Source organism: Aricia agestis, chromosome 9 (assembly GCF_905147365.1).
Source record: "Aricia agestis chromosome 9, ilAriAges1.1, whole genome shotgun sequence".
Classification (NCBI taxonomy): Eukaryota; Metazoa; Arthropoda; class Insecta; order Lepidoptera; family Lycaenidae; genus Aricia; species Aricia agestis.
In genome coordinates, this window is record NC_056414.1 from 10,079,262 (window position 1) to 10,106,238 (window position 26,977).

The window sequence follows — 26,977 nt, forward strand, 5'->3', positions numbered from 1 at the left end:
AGCAGATTAATATCGATACAGTTGCTAGCTACTGGATGGTGGACTTGATAGGAACATTGTATACAAACAGCTGCTCGACATTATATTATTAATTAATTTTGTAATATATTATTTATTATTAATTAATTCTGACGTGGGAGAGACACGAATGGGCCGGCTCGACCGGAGAAATACCACGGGCTCACAGAAAACCGGCGTGAAACAGCGCTTGCGCTGTGTTTCGCCGAGCGAGTGAGTTTACCGGAGGCCCAATCCCCTACCCTTTTCCCTTCCTACCCTCTCCTATTTCCTTCCCTACCCTCCCCTAATCCCGCCCCTACCCTCCCCTATTACCCAATTCGCTCTTGCAGCTCTTCTGATGCTGCGAGTGTCCATGGGCGACGGAAGTTGCTTTCCATCAGGCGACTCGTTTGCCCGTTTGCCCCCTTATTTCATAAAAAAAAATTACACTGTTAATCCCGCGATGGATCCTGTGATTCTTTAGTCAGCCACTCTATCAAGGCAAGTCAGCCTCTACATTGATACAGTGTTAGTCCTGCACCGGATTCCAGTAACGCTAGTGCTAGCTGCTCTGTAAATGTAAATCACACTTTTTTTATTAAAATCTAGATTAATATTTCATTAGTATCAGGCATTGCATGAGATTTGTATATACTATTCAAGCCCTATTCTCTATATTCTTTAGCTATAATATTTATATTAATGTTTTAATTCAGCTTATGTTTATCATTAACAAAAAATAACATAAGACGAGAAGTGATATAATATAAATAGCTATATTAGGCACTACACTACAATTTGAATTATAATATCACAGAATACACTAAACCGTATTTTATAATATTGCGAAATTTGACAAATCCACTAAAATCAGCATAGGTACAGTTTAGTTATTTTACTCGCTATACTAGTTGCTATGATTCATTTTTTTTATTTATGAGAAAAAAACAGATAAGGTATCCCCGAGTAATTTACCCCTGAAACAAATATTAGGCCAAGGAACACGGAAGTTTTTCTACAAAGGGTTATAATGATCGCATAACATAAGATTAAATATAAACTTTAATCATTTTATACTAGATCTAGGCACACATTACCATCCTATGTAGAGACAGAGTAGAATAACTTCGCATGTTCTTGAAATCAAACTTTCTCAACACTGACACAACACAAGTTTACTCTATCATAATATTATAGCTTTTTTTGCATATTATTAAGTTGTCTAAAACCACGTTTATGTGTGCGTATGATCGAACAGTCAATACGTGTTATAATATATTGAGTAAAAATTTATTGTACTCGTACTGTTTTACTTCTCTATAATTGTGTTTAACGGTTGAATGCAGGTGTTGCTAACTAAATGTCATCTAACATTCAACGATAATGTCACGGGTTTCCAACGTTTCGCGAACTTTAGAATGTGTTGTAATTTGGTGCCTGGAGCGAGCTGTCCTCGCAGTGCAGGCGCAGGGTAGTGTCAGGGGTTTTCAACCTTTGGAGTTGAAATCTAAAATATGGTGTAATGACGCCTGGACTTTGGAGTGGGTTGTCCACGTAACAGACACAGGGCAATGTCAGGGGTTGTCAACCTTTCGTGAATATTAAATTGTGCTGTAGTTTGGCGCCTGAAGCGGGTTGTCCCCGCAGCAGGCGCAGGGCAGTCAACGGGCTGGGGCTCGCCTGGCGACCCTCAGCAGGACGGGGCCGGCGCGGACGTCCTTGAACAGCCTGATGGCTTCGCCGTGTGTCAGCCCGGCGGTACCACGCCCGTTTACGGACATTATTTCATCACCTGAAAAATAATAATTCATCTTTAAGCGGAGACCATGATATGTATTACTATTAACACACCGTTTGGTACTACTAATATATATTCTGTGACACCGTAAAGTATTATCACTTTGTTTTGTTACACCCTGTATAAAGATCCAGGCAGGCAGGGCAGGTATTACACGCATCAATATTATCATGATTCTAGTATCACGCGATTCACAAGTGTACTATGATACTGCGATTCGGCCTATTACACCATCAATATTATCACGGAATCGTCATAATATTGATGCGTGTAATACTTGCCTTGAGTAGAGATGTTATAGTACAAGGATTTTACTCTCGTTTGATTCATTATACGTTAGAAACTGACTTTAAAGACGAAAACAAAACAATAATTTATAACTGTAACGTCTTGTAATATTGTGGATGTGGACCTTTAGATTATTAATAAACATTAAAAAATTCTTAAAGACTACAAGAAAACACTCTAGGCAATAACTTAAACCCTTCAGAGTTCAGACCCAGAAATATATCTAGAGGTATAATTAGGTGCTTGTATAAAATATTTTAACCGCCTGCTGCGTAGTTGTTAATGTTATAAGTTATACTTATAATGCACCTGCATGCAGCCGTTAGTACGTAATTTACGTTACAAGCCCCGTTTCAACGATTTTTGTTCTAATTATAGCCTGGTATGCCGTATGTGGGGATCGCAAAGCGCCGTATAGGGGTTTTCAAAACTGTTTAAGACACCTAGTTTGAAACGCATTTAATATTAATGCACAGTAAAATTTATTTAATTCGTTATCTGTGCCAATGAATAATTATGTAGTGGTGCTATAAAATAGTTAAATTCTAATTTGAAAAAACTTGAGAGGTGTCAAGGGACACCCGAATGGAACGAAGCTGTTTCTTATGTTCAAAAAACCTGTACATACATATTATACACCCAAAAAAATTTTTAAAAAAAACGCCATCTACTGACGCCCAAGAACACTAACAACGCGTCCTTTTTTACTCTCAAAAAACGCACCCATCTAGTTGACGCACAGGAATACTATCAACGCCATCTGCTCCTACCATGCAGGTACTAATAAAAAAAGTGTCGTTACAACTTTTTCAGTCTAGCCCAAGGCGCAACACACGTTAAGGAACTACGTTCCAATTAGACTTTAACTACCACATATTCCTTTATCGGTTCTTATATCATCTCCAAGTTTAAACATTACTCATTTAAATGTAATTAGTAATTACTCACAATTATATTCATTTAATAAAATTATTTAATTCATTCAGTTAGTAGTTACACAAAATTAGATTCACGTTTCTCTTATTCAATTGCCAATAATAATATTATTCTTGAATCTTGTTCAATATGTTTGTCATTATGATATTATAATTTAAACCTAATTGTACCAATCTTAAAGTTGAAATCGAAATGGAACCATGATTCCATACTTATGATAAGTCGGTCAGACATCTGGTTCGATTCTGATTTAGCTTCAACAAGTAGATCACGACTTATTCAAGGCAATAACACGACTATAATGCAGTAATTGTACCTTAGAATAAATCTTAACATACGATACAATTTGTTCCACTAATAACAAGACAAACTAAGGGTATGTATGGCGCGCCATGTCGCTCCAATTTGTATGAACACGAGCGTATGGCGCTTCTATCTTGATCTATTTCTGTAGTTTGTACGATATTCGGCCAACTTTAAATTGTAAGTCTGCGGTGACACTTAGGCTGCCTTTTCGCGACTTAATGTGAAGGCAGCCTAAACAACTTTAAAATTAGACTTAATTTTTTTGTTTCCAAGTCACACAAATCATTTTATTATAATGCAATTAATTTAGTTAGTATAATACAATTTCAATTGCTCAGTTACATAATCACAACTATATTAGTACTGCTTATAAGGCAAAAGTGAGAAAAATCTGTAAATGTAGCTCAAGGTATGATTGCCTTTCAACCCCAGATGATTTAATATACTCGATGTATACTCAACAATGATATAAGTCGTAGCCATCTGGTTTCAGTCCACTAGGACCACTTGGACATCCAGACTGTTAATGAACAGTCTGGTTTAATGAAACCGCATATAAATAGTTGAAGGACATCAACTTTAAATGCATCGTTAACCAGATGGTTACTGTAACTATGACCTGCTATGACTTACATTTTAGTTACATTCCATATACATTTACATGTACAAATTCTCATTATTGTCCGGCATACTACCATTATTCATGTAAAATTTTATAATGGATGGATATTATATTATGCTCGGACACTAATCGGAATGTTTTTTTTCCAAAAGAGCTACATCCCTAGTTTTATGTATAGGATCCCACCCATTATAGGCCATGGCCTATTATAATGGGCGGCAGCGTCCTTTGGCGTCCAGGGGGATTCGTCCATTCAGCAGAGTTCGTATATAGGGGCGGTGAAACTAAAGTGGCCTATTATAATAATAATTATTTTAAAAATATAAATCCGGCCCTGCTTCTCTTTGGATACTAATAAATGCAAAATAAAGGAGACTATGCACTAGTAAGTAGTATATGTTTTGATGAAGTTACTTAGCCCAGAAAGGCAAATTATACGGTTCTGTAAGTACTTATTTCAGCACAACAAAGTTAAGAGGGACCATGTTATCATCTACTTTTGTATAATCAAAGGGTATAGAAAGTATTTTTACCTTCTCGTAACAGTCCAGATTCCGCGGCTTGTCCATTATTGAATATGGTCTTGACGAAGATGCCCATGTCTCCTCGCGGCGAGTCCTTCCCGCCCACGATACTGAAGCCGAGACCTTTGCCGCCCGCTGACTTGGTGAATCTCACCTGAAAAGTTATGACACTGTATTATTAATCTTCAAAAAAGTCTCTAACTTTTACTCACTGGTCAAAAGACCAGCCGAACTTAGAGATATTTAAAGATGATTAATCTTCCATTTAATGTAGCGTTTGACAGATAATGCATTGGGGCTATGCCGCTCACTACAAAATCTTCATTTAATTACAATCAATCAATCAATCATTTATTTGCAGTTAAGTTATTCGTCTCTGAGTACGGCAGTTACACTGTTTATCAGAAGTTATTGTCATACGATAGTTTGTATGTCTGAGTGGTTACAAAATAAAAAAAAAACTTGAGAGGTGTCAAGGGACACCCGAATGGAACGATTTTATTTCTTATGTTCAAAAATCCTGTATACATATACACGCAAAAAAAAAATATTAAAAAAGGCCATCTATTGACGCCCAGGAATGCTAACAACGCGTTGCTGTTTATTCTCAAAAAAACGCCGTCTAGATGACGCACAGGAATACAATCAACGCCCTCTTGCAATGCAGGTACTAATGAAATAGTGTCGAGTTCAAAATTAATATCGTTCTGTCTAGTCTTCTTTACGCCTACCGCGCGATAAGAAACTTCGTTCCAATAATTATGTCGTTTTAGTAGCTGTCGCTAACAGACAAGGACGAAACATAGAGGTACAGTAACGTAATTTATATTCAGTGTGGATATTTTACTATTAAGAAGGTTAATCGTCAATTACTTATTGATATAAACGAGCAGTAAGATGCTAATGGCTAAGCTTAAAACCTGTCTAAAGGCTACTTTAGCATTAAACTTACTTTTAATAAACTCGCAAGACTTGATACATACAAAAAACCTTATCAGACATGCCTTCATTAATTTTTATTAGCGGAACTTGTTAATTACTTCAATATCGTCTGTTAACGTCCTTGGTAATTGTTAATTGACACCAATGATATTCCTAGCATGTCAAATTTTTATAGAGTAACGGGTTATACGAAACGTGATAGTCAAATTTTGCATAGTTATTTGAAACACGGTAAAATAGATACTTGATATTTCGCACGCCGTTCTAATTAGCACTTTCACCTATAGATAAATTTTGTCTGAATATACGTTCCGTGTGAGAGAAAGGCTTCTCTCTAGACTTGACAAAAGCTCAAGTGGGTCAAATGCCAAAGATATTTTAACAATAACAAAGATGACTAATGACGCGACTAACCAAATAGTCAACTGATGAATTATATTATTTGTAAATATTGAATGAGCATATGAGATTATTATGAATGACCCAATTTAGCTAGGAGTAGTGATATAACATTTTTTCTGGTAGTTCTTAATTATAAACAGTAATTGACAATACAACATAAATACATAGAGTAATAACTAAATCATGGAACATATTTACCTCAAAAGTGTGAGTGTCTCGTGGCTCAGGAGGCTGTGGTCTTTTGCTGGGCTTCACTATAGGGGGGGCTGGTGGGGGGCGGGCGGATCTCGGCGTCGCACTCACCCGGAGCTCCGCCACTCCGTTCCGCAACTGTTTCAGGGGCTCCTGCCTGACCTGCGCTCGCGGTAATCTGTACGGTTCCTCCCAAACCCTGTCAGCATCAATTGTAACTTTTCCGTAGCCGTTTCTGTATATCGGCTCGATGTCTATATTCTCACTGTAGGGCCTACTTCTAACATCTCGCACCGGTAGTCTGGGTTCACGTTTGTAGTTGTAATCCACGACGTCCCTCCCCTCATCTTCGGGGGTTATTAGCGGCGTGCGTTCTTTGGAATTTTGGTCCTTCGCTCGGTAGACGTTTGGGGAGCTGCAGCGTCTTCTTACTGTGGCACTCTGTCTGGGCGGAGAAGGCGAGGGCGGGTGTCTCTTTGCACTGGGACTAGGAACGTAGAACGTGGCGGGCTGCTGAGGCGGTGTTAGGACGTCGTGGGCCGATAGAGCTCGTCTTCTCAGGCCGCCGCCTAGTTTTCCGAGCGCTCGGAGTATGTCGGGCGCCCCGCTCGTGACGCGCAGGGACGCGGTCGTGTACACTTTGCCTCGGTGTCTGAAGGACAGTTTGGAGGGCGGTGTTGGCGAGCAGTGTTCAGGAAGTCTTTGCGGTGAGGGGGATCCGCGTACTGGGCTCGGCTCTCTGTTCCCTGAGCCGGGCCGCAGCCGAGAGCACCGCCGTCGGAGCTTCCTCCATCTTTGCGATAGATTGGCATTCCAGCTGTCCTCTGAAAAATTTAAGTAGCGAATTATTTAATGTATATTTTGGAAGTTTTGCAATATGTATATTCTGTGACACATCTACATTCTAGTTTCTACACAGTAAACAAGATTCTAAGTATTAGATTCTATATATTATTATAGAAATAATATAATAATAATATCTATGGACGCTTCACACCACGTCAGTCTGGCCCCGTGCTAAGTACCTAAAGGACTTGTGTTAAAGGTACCAGACAACGGAAATATATTTAATACTTTTATACTATACATATATTTAAGATTTTTATTATATCATACACATATTTAATACACATCCAGATTCCAGACCCGGGAACATTGAAAACTTTTTGTTCCGTCGGCGGGATTCGAACCCGCGACCTCCGGCTTGAGCTACCGACGCGCTCACCACTGAGCCACAGAGGTCGTCAAAATAAGTTGTAGGATATACAGTTAGTTGTTATAAAGCACGTTATTATTGTTTCTTTTATTTTTAGACACCTCGAGACATCTTCGCTATCATGAACTCCTTTGGTTTATGAACTGATATTTAACTTAGTGACCATTTAAACATTGATTTGCATATTTATATGCATACCTTTTTTATTGGTGTCTGCATCGGACGCGTAGTCGTGGGTTCGAGGTTGGTGCGTCGGCGGCGTGGGCGGGGCGGCGAAGCTGTGCCGTAGCGGGGTCATGCGCAGCAGCCGCGGTCGGTCGGCCCCGGCGCGGCCCCAGGCAGGTGCACCCATCCTCACCTCTGTAACGATCAAAATTAGTTGAGTATGCTAATTGACAGAATGCGGATTTTATGTCAAAATAACGGTATCATCGCAAATATAGTATTATTTATTTAAGCCAAGAAAATAGTTTTATTTAAGCCAAGAAGGTCGCTCATAAGATAACTATTGTTTTCATTTCATAGGGTCAATTCAGACCGCAACGCGACGCGTAGACGCATTTCTGTACTGAATTGACATATTCAATTGCGTGAGACGTCTTGCAAATCTGTCAAAATATGCATCTACGCGTCGCGTTGTGGTCTGAATTGACCACGGAGCTAATACAAAGAATTGACAAAGTAGATAAATTAAACAATAATGAAATAAAAGAAGAATTGCTGGGCTCTAACAACTGCATCCAAACTTTCTTGATACGTGATACGAGTTCTTTCTATGTAACTAACAATCGGAATTCTTTCGCAATTTATAACGCAATAAACAAAGAAAAGGAAAGCTACGAAACATGATACAACTGATCAACTGATCGATCATAAATGCAATTGGCATCGGCTATCGACAACACAGTTTGACACCCACACCGCGTGGGTTTGGGCCGAGTAAACAACCAACATCCGGTTATCTAAACCAAATACATAGATAAACGTTAATTACCTTCGATTTTCACGAGCAAATACCAAAATCGGTCAAGTGTATCTAGAGATGGGCGTGGGTTTTTCAACTGTTTTTAAGGGAAGGAAGAAAGCTACAGTTCTAAATTCAAATCGAGCAACATATATTTTTTATTACACTCCTAGGACTTAGACCTAGTCAGTTCTAAGTTTATCTCAAGGACAAACAGTTTATTATAGTCTTTGGACGCAGATGAATAGTCGATTGTATGCATCCGATAAACGGACATTGACTATAAACGTTCGTTGTTAGCTACGACAACAGCTATAAAATAGAGATAATTACTAGTCTCGTAAACGATACGGCATTGACCAAATTTTATAAGAATGTAAGCAACCCAACAATTAGAGAAAGTAGGCATCTATCAAGACGAATAACTTTTAGTATATTTTTTTTATACGTGGGAGAGCCATGCTTCGGCACGAATGGGCCGGCTCGACCGGAGAAATACCACGTTCTCACAGAAAACCGGCGTGAAACAGCGCTTGCGCTGTGTTTCGCCGAGTGAGTGAGTTTACCGGAGGCCCAATGCCCTACCCTATTCCCTTCCCTACCCTTCCCTACCCTCCCCTATTACCGTATTCCCTCTTAAAAGGTCGGCAACGCACCTGCAGCTCTTCTGATGCTGCGAGTGTCCATGGGCGACGGAAGTTGCTTTCCATCAGGTGACCCGTTTGCTCGTTTGCCCCCTTATTTCTTAAAAAAAGTATAGTTGTGCTAGTTTTGATATCTACGCAAATAACTAAAATGCACTTCATAAAATAATTACATCCGTGATTCAATTGTGATTATAAGATATAATCTGAAGAGGCGGCTCCGAAAGTGCCGCTCCGCTGCGTTCAGGATATCCGGCAAGTTCACTCGTGCCCCATACTAACTATCTCGTCTTTATTAAACTATAAAATTGGAGATCATTGCCATGCGCCTCGTTCCCCATCGCGTGCTAAGAATAATTAACGTCTGGCTCTCGGCGCATGTGAGTTACTGCACTTTCAGCGGCTTTAAATTACTATTTTAGGATTAACCGCTTATGGTTATTAAATATAGATTAATAGCCCGATGTTTATATTGCTATTAAATAGGCCATACTTAGCGGCGAGGCCATGTGTACGAGTATTTTTAGATACTGTTTTTTTTTTAAGTTATACATAAAATAAGCAATTAGATGCCAGTCGCCATCCATAGTCATGTGCAACACCAGAGAAGTCTCAAGTGTAACTTTTCCAGTGAAATGCAACTCGGAAATTCCTGAGCCTTAAAAACCTCCTAAGAGTAGTCACACGGCACAATCCTGCACGTTTTTTGTTTAAATACGTCTTAGCATTCATACGCCGATTGTACTGCTACAAATCGTGCAGTACAATCGCGGTGTGAATGGTTCTATATACATTGTATGCGCCAGTCGCCACTATTTATTCGCTAAGACATATACTGTAAAAAAACGTGCAGGAAACGTGCAGGATTGTGCTGTGTGAACCTGGCCTTAGGCTTAGGCCTCCAGATTCCAGTTACCTCAATCACCGAAACACAATATTATAAGCCGGTCGTGGTGTTATTCAGTCAAGACGATTCATCCCAGCCGAAAAATGGCTCTCCACTAACAACATTTTTCTTGAGAATATCACCATTTACTTGCACATACGAGTATGTGGCAGCAGTTATGTCGATGACATAATTTAGCGGTAAGATAGTAACAAAGAAAACAAAATGACTTCATCTCGCTCCAACAAAAGCATAATTGTTTAAATTAAACATGTTATTTACTGTCCATTGTATTCAAAGACCACTTAGCATATTCAATGATTGAAAGGAGAGTTTAAGTAATGGTAGTAATTTGTATTTATCGTAACGATTGTCAACCGCAAAGCGAGCATTAATCTTTTGGGGACGACTAATTGAATTCCGGTGAGACCGAGGGTTTGTTTGTGCTGGTCACCCTGCGGACATGTGGGGATATCGCAAATATTGTCTGTGTAATTACTGTCCCTATGTAAATAATCGGAAAATCGATATTGCTTTCCATTGCAGTGAAATGGTAGTACCGAATGGAAAGGTAGTACTGGTATTGTAGTACTGGAATTGTAGTACTGGAATTGATAACATGAAAGACTATTTAGGTACTTAACTTTATGAGAAAGCTATTTAAGTTGTGGTTTACTTAAACTAGCCTATTAAGTTTTTAAGCTACAGCATTACAATACTCAGTTTGATTAAAAGGTAATAAGAAAATTAAAATTCTACCAAGTTGCTGTGCCGTCTATTATTCCTTTGTGGTCCGGTTAATAGGAATTAAGGACATTTAAATAAGTATCATGATAACCGCCTAACATACTTAACCTTTATATCAAAATGTGAGTACTTATTATACTCTCACTCGTAAAGCCATAAAATATGTTATAAGCTTATTTCAATAGCTTGATGATTGCTAGCAACAAAAACTAGGCAACACAAAAATGTCGGCAGCGTTTGCAGCGAGGTCGGAAGGCGATGTAAAATTGCAGTCCCGTTGTGCGCCGAATTCGGACGAATGGTCAGCGCTCTTCCGGCCAACACTCCATGTCAGCCCACTACCATAGCTATTAATAATACCGTATTCTACATTATACCAGAGACCAGCCATATACGAAGCATCGTATTGTCCTAAGCTTGGACAACTTTTTAAACTATCTTATTATTTTCTCGGGACTCTTTTTCCTCTACTAGTACTATGATTATCGCCTTATAAACGCCTCCGTGGTCTAGTGGTATAGAGCGTGGCTCTTGACTCGGAGGTCGTGGGTTCGATTCCCGCGTTGGAAACATGTTATTTCCAAGTTTGGTTAGGACAATGTAGGCTGATCACCTGACAAGTAAGATGATCCATGCGTCGGATGGGCATGTAAAAAGTCGGTCCTGCGCCTGATCTCACGCCATTCGTGTCGGTCTTCCGTTCCACTGGGTTATGAGAGTAAAGGAATAGAGAGTGCTCTTGTGTACTGTGCACACACTTGGGCACTATAAAATTACTCCTGCGTAGCTGGCCTGGTTTCAATGAAACCGGACACCGTCACCGAAACCGGTGTGGGAGCTATTATTACTAACTAAAACCAACCACATCGTAGAGCGTTGGGTTGGCCATGATACTTTAATGCGATAGAGTCACCTTCTTCCGATCCTCAAGAGTTGGCAGTGAAGTCAGGGCTCTAATGACCTGCCTTCGGAGGGAATAAACATAATTGTATACTACCTCTAATAATAGTCGAGTCTATTTTTACTATGTCTATACAGTCTCATTTATAACAGGAGTATGGATATAATGCTAGGTATATCTGTTTACAATTTTGTGCCTAGATTCTTAAAATAGATATGACGTAATATCAAAGGTTCAACCAATGGCAATGGCCTATTTGGTACGTGACCTTTAGATTTTAAATTCTAACGTATTATGTGGTATTATATTGTGCTTAATATTATCATCGCGCCATCTTCCTTGTTATGATTGCTTTATTATGCTTACCTTATTTCATATCAAGCTAACAATTTCAAAAGTTTGTGTCTGCCAGTTACCTCGCATTTAAAACGATGAACCGATTTTGATGACATTTTTTATGGGTTTTGTATGGGCTAATGATAATTAGTATCCCGGAATAATCTACGGTTACAGCGTGATAATCATAATAATTTTACTTATTTGTTTTCTGTAATACCTATGTGGCGTGCGTTATAGTCATCGATGTAAGAACTTTCGGTGGAACCATAAAACGTTGCCATCAAAAACTTTAACTTGGTTTACATAAACCATACATTTTCATTTTCAGTCAAACTCTTTATAACGTTACTTTACGTTAAACATAGCTATTCGTTAAATGCAATGGTTAAATGTCTGACTGCAGCCAAAACTTATTCAGCTAGTAAGCACGGGTTAGGTCGTGCGCACGCTACGCCTACACGTATTAACGAAACTGAGATTTATGCTGAGTGGCACAACAGTGAATAGAACAGGCCTAGGAATGTGACCCCGTATCTGGTTTGTAGGGCGCCGCACATTGTATCCTGCTATTGGGGACTACATTTTTTTATTTTAGTGAGCTAATTCATTGAACTTGACGCTGGGAAGCATTGATAATGCTTAGTGTCAAAATAGTTAGGCTTAGGGTCAATTCAGACCGCAACGCGACGTGTAAGATGCATTTCTAAATTTGTATGGATTTGACAGATTTGGAAAATGTCTCACGCAATTGAAATCTGTCAATTCAGTACGAATTTAGAAATGCATCTAGAATGACTCTCTGAATTGACCCTTAGAATTACGAAAATAGAAGTTAACTTGATCTTACGAGAAGTCATATTTCACTAAAGTTTAATTTCTTTATTCCTTTTCAACTAATAACATTCATACAGCAACAATATTATTGCAATATTCACCGATAACAATTTTAATTTAATTATAATTATTGCAATATGCAACAATTACTCGTACCACAAATATAATTTCCCAATCTCCCCTTTTCATCTCGATTTGCAGTTGTAGCTCCGTCTTTTAATTTGGTTTGTTGGATCAGATAAAGGGACTACGGGGAGTTAAAGATTTTATCCCCCACGTCTAGCCGGGGACGCAGAAGGGGACTGCTAAAACCAAAACTATTTGGGTACTTGGTCTTGCTCAGTCGATCGACTTTGTGAGATTGCTTCGCTGATGTTTCTATCGTGATCATACGTCTCGCCAGAAAGTTGTTACGTAGATTGTATAAAGTAGTTATAATATGTATGTTTAAAATATGTTTAAAATATGATAATAATATCATGTTTAGATTCTTATAAGAATTCGCGACAGTGGGGTTCAAGTATTATTGCATTAAGTATGTTTTTATTTAAGTGTTTCACTTTACACCAAACATCTTAAGAAATCATTATTTATACATTTTATGACAGGTCATATTATCAGTATTATTTTTTAAGGTTTTAGACCTAGTATGCATTTTTATCCAAGTACCTACATTGCTTCACAAGGTAACCATTTTTAAATTTTACAAAAGGAAAAAGCAGATAAATTTTACTATGCACGAGGGTCAGTCCAGAGTATCGGCGTTATTATCCGTCTAGACTTCAGACTTCAGACTGTACTATACTTTATACCTAATGCACCTATTGTAATTTACGGTGGGGTAGCAATTACTAAATAGGGGAGAATTAATTGCGACATCAAAATAAATCCTTTAAGCGCGTTATTATGAGTCACACGAATAATTTGAATTAGTTTATATTTCTAAATCCAAGTAGGTACACCTAAAATCGTTTTTAGGTGTACTTTGCGAGGTTCATACATTTTACCAGGACGTCGAGCTAAGTTTTTTAATAAAATCTATTAGGTCGGTTTGTCGATTTGTTTATAAAAATGTCGGAACATAAAAATGTGTACTCTTGACCTCACAGTAATACCAAAAGTGTTGAGGTCAAACATTTTTTACTCAAGTCGTGACTAAAAAGCAAAAGTAAGTTAAATACTCTCGCTCGCTCTCCGTACCTGGTTAAATACAAAGAGAAACAAGCAGGACCGTCTCTAGCCCATGTGGCGCCCGCGTGCAAACATTACCCTAGCGCCCCCTAACAAGCGCGCGGTCAAAATGAATTGGGTACAATTTACAAAGTACAAGTACAGTTTGTCCAGCCGCTAAGCCTTATATTATATCCTGAAGCCACCGGATGAACTAGAACAGCACATCATATACTGTCAAATTTCTACAATAAATAACAAACTCTATTGTTTGTAGATTAAATTTGAAGTTTTTTTCGGTTTTGAATACCTACCATGATATGCTCTTGACTGAACATCCTAAACCCCAAAACGTACCCATGTTAACAAACTCGTATCTATACAAAATGTACTTCATAGAAATGTCCAAATATTGAGTTTTTTCATTCTTAATACGACATCCTAACAAACATGCAATGTTCAACAACATTTGACAGGGAAGTTCACTGAAAGTGTGGGCTCTATACACGGGTATAAAGTATTTTAAGGAAGGAAAGAGTGACAATTAAGAAAAACATAACACAAGATTGTGTTTTCTTTAATAATCATTTAATAACTATTTCCTTGCGAGCGGCGCTCGGCGCCCCTAGGACTACGGCGCCCGTGTGCAACGCACACACTGCACCTAAGGGAAAGACGCCCCTGGAAATAAGCCGTAATTTGAACAATAATACTTATCTATTTAAACTATATTAACTTCCAGAGAGAATTATAAAATATAAGCTTCCGCAGGTAAAGAAAATAAAAATTATAAACTAGACTAGCTGTTGCCCGCGACTTCGTCCGCGTGGACTTCAGCGCGCCATCTGTTCCAGTTTTTGGAACTAACTTAATTTGAACAAATTTACGCATAAACACCCCCTTACAACCCCTTTTTCCAGTAAGAAGTAGCCTATGTCCTTTCTCAGGCTTTAGACTATCTATGTACAAAATTTCATTACAATCGGTTCAGTAGTTTTGGCGCTGTTGTTTTTGAATTTGATATCTAATCTAAGTTGGTAGGTGAGTTCTTAGTTATAACGTGTATAACAATCGAAAGAATCGAAAAACCTAGCCCGACATGGTACCACCTGTTATAGAAATACGCATGAGCAAGCAATAGCGCGATCTAGGGGACTCTTGGCGCCATCTATTTTGAGTTTTTGGAACTAACTTAATTTGACCAAATTTACGCATTTTCACCCCCTTACAACCCCTTTTTCCAGTTAAAAAGTAGCCTATGTCCTTTCTCAGACTTTAGACTATATGTGTACAAAATTTCATTACAATCGGTTCAGTAGCTTTGGCGTGAAAGCGAGACAGACAGATGTACCTACTTTGGCATTTATAATATTAGTATAGATGACCTGATGAACTTCGTATCACTTACGCCCAATACAAAACTTTCCTGGACTTCTACGAATATTTTAAGACTAAAATTAGTGAAATCGATTCAGCCCTTCTAGAGTTTCAGCGAGACTAACAAAATTGAATCATTTTAATTTATATAGATTTTACACATAGAAATAATGCTAAAATAAACATGACGCATAAAAAATAAATGGATAACACTTGTAACAATATTAAAGTTTTGGTTACAAGGCCAAGGGTTCCTGAGGGAATTGATTTTATACTATGAAATTAGTTTTTCTAAATTAAGTACGTGTTAATATTGAGGTAGGTATGGAGGGTAATCTTCATGGCTTGTACTCACATCATATTCAAAACTGTTTCAAATTGTTTGGAAATTACTGTAGGCAATCCAAGCAGGATATCGATAAAATCAATAATATCATTCAACAAACATGGATTTCATAGAACTACAGTTGACGGCAAGTAGGCCGACTACGGTACTGTCACGGAAGATCTCTCTACGGCTCTATTGAATTAAGAATCTCATGGTATGTTCTAGATCACATCGTGGATCTGAGAAATGGCTTCCCGTTTTTGCTATTATCATGTTCTGTTAACATCATTAAAGTTTCTCAACACAAACTGTATTAACCCAGTTTCTATGTTGACATTCGAAACAAACATACAATCATAATTTACAATAAGATAATTCTATAATATTGACTAACCTACATTGTTAAGAATTTGATCCATTTCGAACGAATTCAATTCAATCAAAATCAATAGAGAACAATTTAGATGCCATTAATATTGTTATTGGAAGATGATAACTGATAAGTCTTGTATGATTGTAGATTGCAGATGGCAAATGCCTGTTTCCTAACATTTTCAGTATTGCAACCCCTGTGTTGTATCATAAAAGGAAATCTGATTTTACCCTCCTCCTCCCATTGTTAAATCATATAATACAAGTAGGTAAATACACAATCTCACAAATTGTGATTTAAGCTATAAAAAGCACAAATTTGCCTAGCATCGTACTGCAGCATACTGCTCTACAACGAATATTTTACTAAGTATATTATAATAATGCGGTTTGTCGTTTTTCCATAAAGGTCTAGAATCTAGGCTGTTAATTAGGGATACTATTGAAATCAAAGGTAGCCTTTAAGTATCACTAACTAGTATTTTCATAAAGTATACCATTGACATCGTAATTGGTAAATATTGCAGCACTTATGGTATTGCCATTTCATTAACTAGTATGTCTAAGAGAGCAAAAACTCTTGACTTAAAACTCTACCTAATATCCGTTAGTACGCAATGATTGCCAAGATTTAATTAGTTGACAAACTACCATTTCATTTTCAGGGTTCCATACCCAAAGGGTGAAAACGGGACCCTATTTTTACCCTTTGGGTATGGAACCCTAAAAATTAAATGTCAGTCTTTATTGTATTAAATGTAGGTCTGTCCGTCTGTCTGTGTGTCTCCAGGCTGTAACTCAAGAACCGCTATAGCTAGTCTTCTGAAATTTTCACAGAATGTGTTGCCAGTATAACAACAATAACAACAAATACTAAAATCAAAATAAATTAAATATTTGAGGGCCATTCAATAAACGTGATTTTTTTGCTATTTTTTGTTCGATATCAATAACGGCAACACATAGGCACTTGAAATATTCACGACATACTCAATTGTATTTGTTCTTTAATAATTAATAATAAAATTTAAATAAATTAAATAATTAAGGGAGGCTCCCATACAAAAAACACAATTTTCAGCCTATTTTTGCTCTATTGTGGTACGTAACCTTTCGTGCGCGAGTCCAACTCGCACTTGGCCGATTTTATTAATAATAATTACTTTATTTAAGTATATCAATTAGCAAGTAAGTATAAAGATTGAAAGCTTTTTAGCTACGTATGCCTACATAACATACATTCTGTGGAAGTCTAAAATTTTAAAATAATCATGTTTTTGTAGCTTATACCATAGTGCAAAAAACTATAAAACACTGTAAGTTAAATAAATAAATTAATAAATATAAACTTAGTTTTTACTCTCTAGGTTCCATAAAAATATAGGTTTATCCGATACAGGATTTCAAAGTGGAACAATAAAGTGACGTTAGAACAGATAGGTTGTAGCCGTTAGAGACATTCTACATTTTTACTCAACCGCTAGATATAATTGGTATCGACTAATTGGTGCTGACTTGATCAAGGAAATACAGTTTTTTCATTAATAAATAACTATTCTTATCTTTTTTAAACCACAAGAAACAGTCGCAATATATAAAAGTAGCATAATAAACGTGTAAAAATATTAGAAGTTAAATCGTAAATTTGTAGATTTAAAACTTATTGTTTTTTAACACGGACTCTTTATCTTACTTCCTACTTAATATATCCTAGTAATTCCTACTAATAATAATATTATAAAGGCGAGAGATTGTTTAGGATGTATGGATGTTTGTTATTCTTTCACGCTAAAACTACTGAATGAAACTTTAGAATAATATAGCTCATACAATATACATGAGAATAACATACAGGCTACAATTTTAACCAGCTTTTAAAATGGAGGTGTTAAGTTAGTTTTTTATGTTCAACGATTACTCCGCCGTTTGTGAACCGATTTTCAAAATTTTTCTTTTGGTGTATAGGGTATCATCCCAATTTGGTACTATGCTCATAAAAGTAGTGACCTGATGAAGGAACCCATGAGTAATCGAGGGAACTCCTCAAAATTTATTTGGAAACATGTGGCGACTTCGGTTTCGTGAGAAGCATTCTGAGCATATGTTACCAACAAAAAAGATTTTGTACCGAGGTTTGGAAGGTGCTGAAAGAACTCCTGACTCTTTATAGATACAAGTTTGATAGTTTCGCCGTTGCTTTAAGAAAGCTTAGGCTACTACGCAAATTGTTTGTAGAAGTCCAGGGAAGGTTCGTAAATTAGGAAGAAGGTGTTTTACGAAGTTCACCGGGTCATCTTGTGACTTCATAATTATTATAATCCACCTTCTGGTGATTTTTCTGTTGTGTGCGTAGTTTAAGAAGCTTAATATCAGTCGTTTCAACAATTTATAAATTTTAGATTCCTTTTTTAAGTATTTTGGAATATGATAACATTATTATAAAGCGGTGTATTTAGATAGAAGGAACCTTTTAAATTTTCCCTTTGTAAAATTGAACCATAAGTTACGCAGTAACTATTTAGTAATAAGTAATCTGTGATGTAAAAAGTTTTCAAAGTTCCTGGGTCATGGATGTGTATTAAATAATATGTGTATCATATAATATATATATATATATATATGTATAGTATAAAAGTATTAAATATATTTCCGTTGTGTGGTACCCGTAACACAAGTCCTTCAGGTCAACCACGGGGCCAGACTGACGTGGTCCGAAGCGTCCATAGTATAAAAAAAGTGATCTTTCTTCACATAGGTGGTCTTGTGTGATACCCAGTATTTAGATCGTGTTAAGACTTGTATGTAGACTTTAATTGCGGGATATCCATTACCCATTAAGAGCCCGTTGTTTCCGCGGACACCCGTCAATCAATCTAAGAATCAGTAAAATTTTACTGTTTATATCCGTTATTGTGGGAGCTAAGTTTTGCCGTGATTGCAAATTTCACAGACCTCTTACTTCTAGTAGGTAAGTAAGAAAGAATAATATGACAGTAGATACCATCTCATTACTTAAAGACTGCTCATATCGTTATCCTTATACTAGCATATAAAACAAAAATATGCTTTTGTGTTAAACACATTTGATTTTGACACAATAGTAATAAATTTTAGATGGCCAGAGGCACAGACAGCTTAATATATTTATTAAATCATAGAAAATAACAAGCTGGCATTCCAGATAAGCGATCTTAGCTGCATTGAGGTCAAAAAAGGTCTTAATACCGCCTTAATATTATCTACAAGGCAATAATTAAAACTGGGCCGTAAGCTCTCTACGTTCGAGAGCCAACGCGTGAGGCTACAACGCTGACCGCTTTATAGATAAAAGAAGTTTTTCATACAAATTCTTTTGTCAGCAGAATAATTACTATGAAGCATGAGGAAACTCGTTCCAAAACATCCGTACTAAAATGAGATGATGGTGATGAAAATTTTCAGAAACGTCAACAAACATGGTAGATTAATGTCTTGTACTATTATCTATTCTGCGGTAATGTTAACTAAATAACAAGTGAACAGTGTTTGAGAAAGCCTAAGCCTAATTGGGATAAGTTACAAGAATATTTTTTTATTATTATAACCCCAAATTGTCCCACTACTGGGCTTTTGCCCAAGGACTTCCATGTCTCTCTGCCCCGCGCTACCGCTGTATAGTCTGGCTGGTATGTCTCCAGCTCATTGCGCAGTATCAAGAATATTTAGTAAAAAAATAAAATGACTTCATAGAAATGTATGCCAAAATCATTAGCCATAAAACGAGTTATATTTAAATATGATTGTCTGGCTGTTTGATCGTGACTTGTAAGTTATCGTGAAAGGTTGCAGATGCAGATTCTTAACCAACGTATTGTAACCTGGAATAGATCAAGGACAATGGAAAATTGAACCAATCTTTTAACAATTGTAGTTTTTTTAATTATAACGTAATAATATAATAGCTCCTGCTTTACATCGACTGTGAGAACGTAAGAATTACAAGTTATTATAATGAGTTAACTATGTATTTTTCCTTGGGAATTCGCGTATTTTTTATCTCAATATTGAATATTTAATTGCTTTAGTTGTGCTTTTTAGCTATTGTAATTTGTACGACCGATGCATATTTCTTTGAAGAAAACTTTGAAGAAAAAAATGATTTTATAAACTGTATCAAAGGGTCCCAAGGCAGGTACTAAGCAGTATAGGCATAAGGCACTCAATGTTATTATATTGTATTTTGTAGTATGTTTTGAAAGGTATTTATCAGGTAATAGTATTAATAATTACAGTATGGTTTAGCGCTTAGTTCCCATGCTTCGCTCGCAAGGTCCAAGGAATTGAAAAATAGCTTTTCCTCGTAGCAATCGTAGCATTTCTTACAATTCCTCGGAGATCGCGCACCGAATATAACACGACGTATGTACAACAAGTAGTGCCCGCATCAGCTTATTGCGAATATTTCCTCAATTACTAATGCTTCTAGTTAATCTCCTTAACTTTAGCATAATTAAGAGGGGCGTTGCTCCTGGGCAGCTTGTTAAATTATGAGTACTATAGTGTTTGTGAACGTACCTACCTAATTGTACTATCAGATAAACATATTCTTAGGCAGATTATTGCCAATTGCCATTTGCCATCATCCGACAAGTAGGGTAGGGTAGCTTATAAAGCTCATTATCATTAGCCCCATAAAATGTTAATTAAAAATTGAAATTTTGGGTTGACAGCAATCGGTTTGTTAATATTTAGAACTTATTGAATTCAAATTCAAACTGAGCAAACAAAGCATAATGTCATAGAGTCTGGCTAGCGAAAGATGAGACTGGCTTTTTATTCCAAAAATGATTATGGTAACACTGTCACTAACGTCATTGTCACCTATAGCATCTGTTGTTTATGTGTCAAAGTGAAAAATATTTATATGGTTTACGTGATTTTCTAATTTAAACGTGATGAAAACTTTGAAAAGAGATTTGCGAATACTGCTTTTTGTTATGATTAGTAAATACGTACAAAAAAGAAGTGAAAAGATGCAATTTTTAAACAAAAACAAGATTGTCTACATGAAATATCCCAGTGCATTGGTAAGTACAGGTAAAAGATTTTGATACTTTCAATTACAATTAATTAAAATAATTATTATTTATCATGTAATTGAATTTATTGTTTTGCAGGTAACATGGATGATGCAAAGGATTCAGCAAGTTATAATATCAAGCATAAATAAATTAAGAGATATGTTCCAAGAAGAATGTTTAAAGACAAAATCAGTTCCTTGATGAGATTTCTTATTTGACTGGTAAGACCCTAACGTTACAAAAAATACCTGAAAGCAACCTTGTTATTGAACGCTAACTTTATTTAATAAACATATTTTCAGATATCAGTGTTTGTACCCTAAAAAGGATTAAAAAAGAAGGCAAAATAAATAAAGGCGTGTGGTTACGGGAGTTTGGCTGGGAGGTGTTATTAATGCATCCGCCGTATAGTCCTGACCTTGCACCTTCAGATTTCCACCTGTTTCGGTCGCTGCAGGATTCCTTAGGCAGTTGTCGCAGTTTTTTCATCAGAAGGCCCAACATTTTTATAGTAATGGGATCGTGTCCCTACCAACAAGATGGCAAAAAGTTGCTTTATAAAAAAAACCTTTCGAATGTTTATACAGTATATAAAATGCGAAAAAAAATCCGCAACCTTTGATTTTCTGTGTTGTTTTTTCATCTCCCCTTAATCCTTGGTTTTTAATCAACTTGCAAGGGGGGGTTATTAGTTTCAGGTTTACATACTTGTACATGACAAGTATGTATTAAATAAACATATTTGAGTATTTAAATCAATACAATCTATGATGCTTGCGAGAATTTGTGCTAATACACTTTTAATTGCTTATATAATATATAGGAAATTATTTAACATTTAAATTAAATTATATTTAAACTTAGGAACATTAGGGACAATTTAGTTTAAGAAAATGAAGATAATTGTTTGATTAAATTAATAATTATATTTTGTAATATATTTCATGATGTACGTTGAGTATTAAAGAAGAAGTTTTAATACTCCGACAAAAACATGCAAGAGTCTCGTCAAAAACAAAACATCATGAAATGTATTGCAAAATAAAATTTAAATAAACAACAATAAACTTATTTTTCTTGAAATGAATCCAAACTAAAATATAATATTATTGTCATAAATAATCAAGTATCAAAACTATAATTCCGACTATAGACAAGGTTGCCATACGTAGATTTTTTAAATTTGCCGCCTTTTTCCAGTCTCATCTTTCGTTAGCCAGACTCTAGTAACGGAGCTGTAAATTGTAGTTTTTCACATTCATAATCATTAACTGTAGATTTAAAAGGCTGCAGAACAACAATCTTTTACGCCTTTGTTTTGAGATCTACACCTACGCTACCATGAGTGGCATAATTTTTCATGATAATGACATCAGTGATCAGTGGTTTTGCCTTATAAAGTCATACAACTGACAATAATTACGCCTCTTTTAGATAAGTTTCAAATAAAATATGTAACATTAAATAGTTTGGACGGAAAACGGAGTTGTAATGTTTCCTTTTTCCTATTTGAAGATGATGACCCTTATTAAGTTTTGCTCATAATATGTATGAAGTATTAATTACATTTTCCGTGTGAATCAGAAAACTAGATGATTCAGGATCTACTTGTTAACTTGTGCTATAATTGTATTTGTCAGCAAGATTTGCTTATGTATTTTAAGTTACGTATTATCTTACAATCCAGGTAAAATTACTAAGCTCCTAACCGAAACAATAAGCTCCTTATTACGGAGTTGATTGTATTTATAAGATTTACCTAAGTCGAATAATTACAAAAGGAATAATCTCATTCTAAAAATTTAACGTTGTTTTCCTTACTCTCCATTTACAAGAATACTTATTACTGACTTAATGTAAAGAACTTTTTCTATTAAATTCCAGAGGAACTAAGGCCATAATAACATCATGAAAGAAGGGTTATCTAAATTTCCACTACCCATCCACTTGAATTAAAGTATTTTAATCCAAAACAGTGCAGCCCTCGAGATTATTCACCTTTTACTTTGTATCAACTGAATACTAAGTTATTTAAGGGAACTTCTGTTAATTTCAGGGTGAACTAAATTTCACAATAAATAAAATATGATAATAATTTAAATAAAAGAAGGGTTATCTCATAGTAAATTGAATTTATTATACCCACGTCCCACCCACTTGAAATTGATAGAGTATTTTTATCCAAAATAATACAGCCCCCGAGATTGTGACCATCTGCTTTAATTTCATTCAGTATAATACGTTTAATTTTTTAGTTATCCCTAGATCATAATAACAAAAGGTTTAACAATACTCTATATTAATCGTCTAATGGATTCGGTCGTTACAATAGGTACCGCAATATGCATGCCGTATAGGTCATACCGAGGGTGTTGGATGAATGCACGCGGAGTGACAAAGTTGTACCACCGCTGCACAGGTAATTATGGTCCTTATGTACTCAGTAATAGGACCACAAAAAGTGCATTCAGCATTTGGTTTAATTGTCTACCGGAGTGTGGAAAGCGAGGGGCCGAGATGGGGACGGAACCCTCTGTGCACTACAAACAACGTTTTTTAACCATTTACTTATCACCGTTCCAGCTGACTGAGTGTGGAAATAAAACTTGCTACTTCATGCTTATTTTACTTTACACGTATCTTAATTTTAGAAAACACCATAATTTAATGGACATTTAGCGATAATAATTATTGATTAGTTTCATACTCGTTCGATTACTCAGTTAATGCGTATATTAAATATCTTATTTATTCTCGTAATTAAAACGTAATTCATTCAACAGGTTCTTGATAATAAAATATACTCGTAACGCAAATGAAAATCGTCGTACAAGACATGCTAACGTTACCACTTACCGGCCGTTACATTTAAAACCTGAAGGAATTAAATTAGCACATACACGAGTAAATGCAAATATAAGTTCTTAATATAGTAAAACAACATTCACAATTACTATAACAAATGAATAACCAAAACATAGTAACATAACATTGCTTATATTTATGTTGTTTTAAATGTCACAACAAAACTTACCAAAACTCTATGTAGAGCACACAAAAGTTTATACACACGTCCAGTTTAATATCACGATTTTAAACTATAACTGTCATTATAATCACTATTAATGGTGTCCTAAAAATATTAGTAGCACTTCATAAAAGTACAGTCACACGTCCGAGCCGAACAGCCGTTGAATTTGAACTAACGTATTCAACCGCGGCTACCCGAGCGTTAAGTTTTTGCTCTCTGTCCGCTTGTGAATAAGGTTCATTTGTCATTTCAAACTTTGTATTCGCATAAAATGCTATAAGTAGGTAAGTAATAGCATTTTTTTTTACTATCATAATATTATGGTTGCTATAAAGCTAGACGTTTGAAGCTTTTTTTGAAAGTTTTATGGTATCAAAACTTAAATAATGTTCGTTTATATTACCAACCTACTTAGTTTATGATATTTTTAGAAAAATTACGTCAAAAAACCTAGTAGAATCTTTTTTTTAACAATACCAATTTTAATATTATGTACTTGCAATCTGCAATTAACTAATACATCTATAATAAGTCTGTTGACTTTGAAAGCCTAATTTTATCGATCTCATAGAAAGTTATTTAGTATCACGATTTTTTGCAAAGCAAAAAGGGCAAAGCCGGCATTTTTTACCGTTTACTTGCATCTAAGAAAAAAAAGGTGATCTGAAGTGATTAAAAATGTGTCAATAGCAGGTACCACTTACACTTTGTACGAACAAAAAGCCCATACCTACCTGCTATCCCTTGCCACCTTTTTGTCATGGAGAACGTTTATTCAGAGTGAATAGCCTTTTGAAGCCGACGTCAAAACTTAATCTTATCTGCATATTCTGATAGTTTTAGGGTCCAGCGCCTCAAAATAAAGGTAACTTTATCTAAAATTGTTTAGGGGAATAAATCGTAGATCTTTTCAAGGTTAACACCTTAAGAAGATCTGCGATTATAAAATATAATACCTCTAATCTTTGGGCCTGCCTAGAAAGAATAAAACATTAGTTAATAGAATACCCTTATATGAAGGCCAAAATTTGTGAGTGTGTATGTTTACTACTTCTTCATACAAAAACTATTATATACAACGGACTTTGATAACCTTCAGCATGATAATAGTTTAGGTTCCTGGATCTACTGTACCTTTTTTTAAAACATGAAAATGCTCTCGTGGGAATTGGGATACAAGGACTTAGGTGTTGCTGGTGATTGTAAAGAAGTCGTGGGTATAAACCAAAAATCTAGATTATAGATGTAATAAATTATTGGAAATTATTGGTTCCTTATTATTAACTAGATGTTCCGCGCGGCTTCGCCCGCGTAATTTAGGAATTTCACGGAAACCGTACATTTATCCGTAAAAATAGCCTATTTCTCTTCACGTAGTCTATTCTTCTTATGTACCAAATAACATAAAATTTTCTCCAATAGTTCTTAAGCTAATAAGCAATTTCAAATAATTTCCCCCGCTTTTTCTAAATCCTTTATTTCTTCGCCCCTTATAGCCCCTTATAGTCTTAGCGTGATAAAATATAGCCTACAGCCTTTTTGTTTGTTTGTTTGTTTGTTGTTTGTATTAATTAAGTATAGATATTGTTTACAACCAACATCAAAAGTTTTAACCAGATGTTGTGAATATGATTAATAAACAGCTGGCGCTAAAATAAATAATTAATAGAAGTCCAGAGTAAAAGCGCATCTCTCACTTCACAAATATTAAAGTTCAAGATTGCAGTTTACATTACACTAGCTATTTGACCGAGCTTTGCTCGGTATGCGATAAAACACGAATAAAATGACATTTTCTAAAAATAATTCCTAGCTAGATCGATTTATCGCCCCCGAAACCTCCTCTATAGGTACTAAATTTCAATCGTTGGAGCCGATTCCGGGATCCCAATTATATATATATATACAAGAATTGCTCGTTAAAAGATATAAGATATATATTTTAAATTGTAATATTTCAAGGTAATACTATACTTGTAGCATCTACTGGAATAGTTGTGTGTTGATTGTTATCAGAAAAAAATAAAGAAACCTAACTTAAATATTTTCCTTAGTTTAGGCTTATACCTAAAAATATTAATATTAATAATATTATATAACCAAGACTACTTCCGGTACTGACTAATCTCACCAAGGTTTATAAAGTATGTTGTAGGATGATAACCCACACGTCTGTCTTTACGATGTCTGCAAGGCTACCCTTTCAAAATCATAAGCTTCATTTATTATTTTATGTTTGTTATAGCTTGTACTAAATTTGTCTCGTGTACATCTTTTCCCCCGTTTCCCCTTTTATTATAAGGTTTTATGAGTCATAAATCATAATAATCCTATGTTGCTATGACTCCCTGTTTCTGTAGCATATTTTATTCGAAACATGTAAGAATTCAAAATTTTAGCTTCTTCCTAAAAAATATTATATTGTATTTAATTATTAACAAGATTTTCTACCAAAGTTGATTGAAAGTGAATAAAAAGATGATGTCTGTCATGACTCATGAATGACTGACTCAATATCGATCCTAATTTAATTACCTAATATTTTGAACAATAAAGTATATTATTATTATTATTCTTCTTCATGTAGATTGCAGAATGTAGAGAATAGTAGAGTCTATGTAATAAATAGATAAATTTAAGTTTTTTGAAAGAGTAAAACTTAATAAATTATCATCAAAACGTGATAGTTGTGGTAGTTACAATAATTCCTGCTCCACAATTGATGTAACTTTACACGAGGGGACGTAATTGGAGTAAGCACGAGTAAGTGAATAAACAATGTTATTACCAAGTGGCAGCAAGAATAAGCCACAGAATATGTTGATGTCTCTAGGTCCTTTTGATAATACTAAACATACGAGTATATAATATTGTTCATAGCTTTTGATAGTACAAAATAACAATAAGTAAAATGTACATGCATAAAATATTATTAAGTCTCAAGCAAAATCCTAACTTGTACGGCGCAGGAAACACTGTAACTTCTCAAAGCTATGTTGACTTCATAATATTATTTGAAAATTCAGTTGTTTAGGGTTTAAATGGTCAAGGTATTCAGTTTTTCGCACGACATCATTTGATAGAGTGCGTGACCCACA

The 26,977-nt window shown here is 35.7% G+C and overlaps 1 protein-coding gene and 1 long non-coding RNA gene across 2 annotated transcripts; one reads left to right on the plus strand and one right to left on the minus strand.

Moving 5' to 3' along the window:
• Positions 1 to 403: 403 nt before the first annotated feature.
• On the minus strand, positions 404 to 24,033 carry LOC121730543 (serine/arginine repetitive matrix protein 1-like). The gene is made up of 5 exons (XM_042119636.1): positions 23,883 to 24,033; positions 7,425 to 7,584; positions 6,017 to 6,834; positions 4,484 to 4,628; positions 404 to 1,792 (listed from the first exon to the last, which is right to left on the minus strand). The coding sequence occupies exons 2-5, from the start codon at positions 7,576 to 7,578 to the stop codon at positions 1,662 to 1,664; spliced, it is 1,248 nt and encodes a 415-aa protein (XP_041975570.1). The 5' UTR covers positions 7,579 to 7,584; positions 23,883 to 24,033; the 3' UTR covers positions 404 to 1,661.
• LOC121730544 lies at positions 10,483 to 22,077 on the plus strand. Its single transcript, XR_006036125.1, has 3 exons — positions 10,483 to 10,493; positions 12,945 to 12,947; positions 22,021 to 22,077. It is a non-coding gene; the product is annotated as an uncharacterized LOC121730544 (long non-coding RNA).
• Positions 24,034 to 26,977: the final 2,944 nt, after the last annotated feature.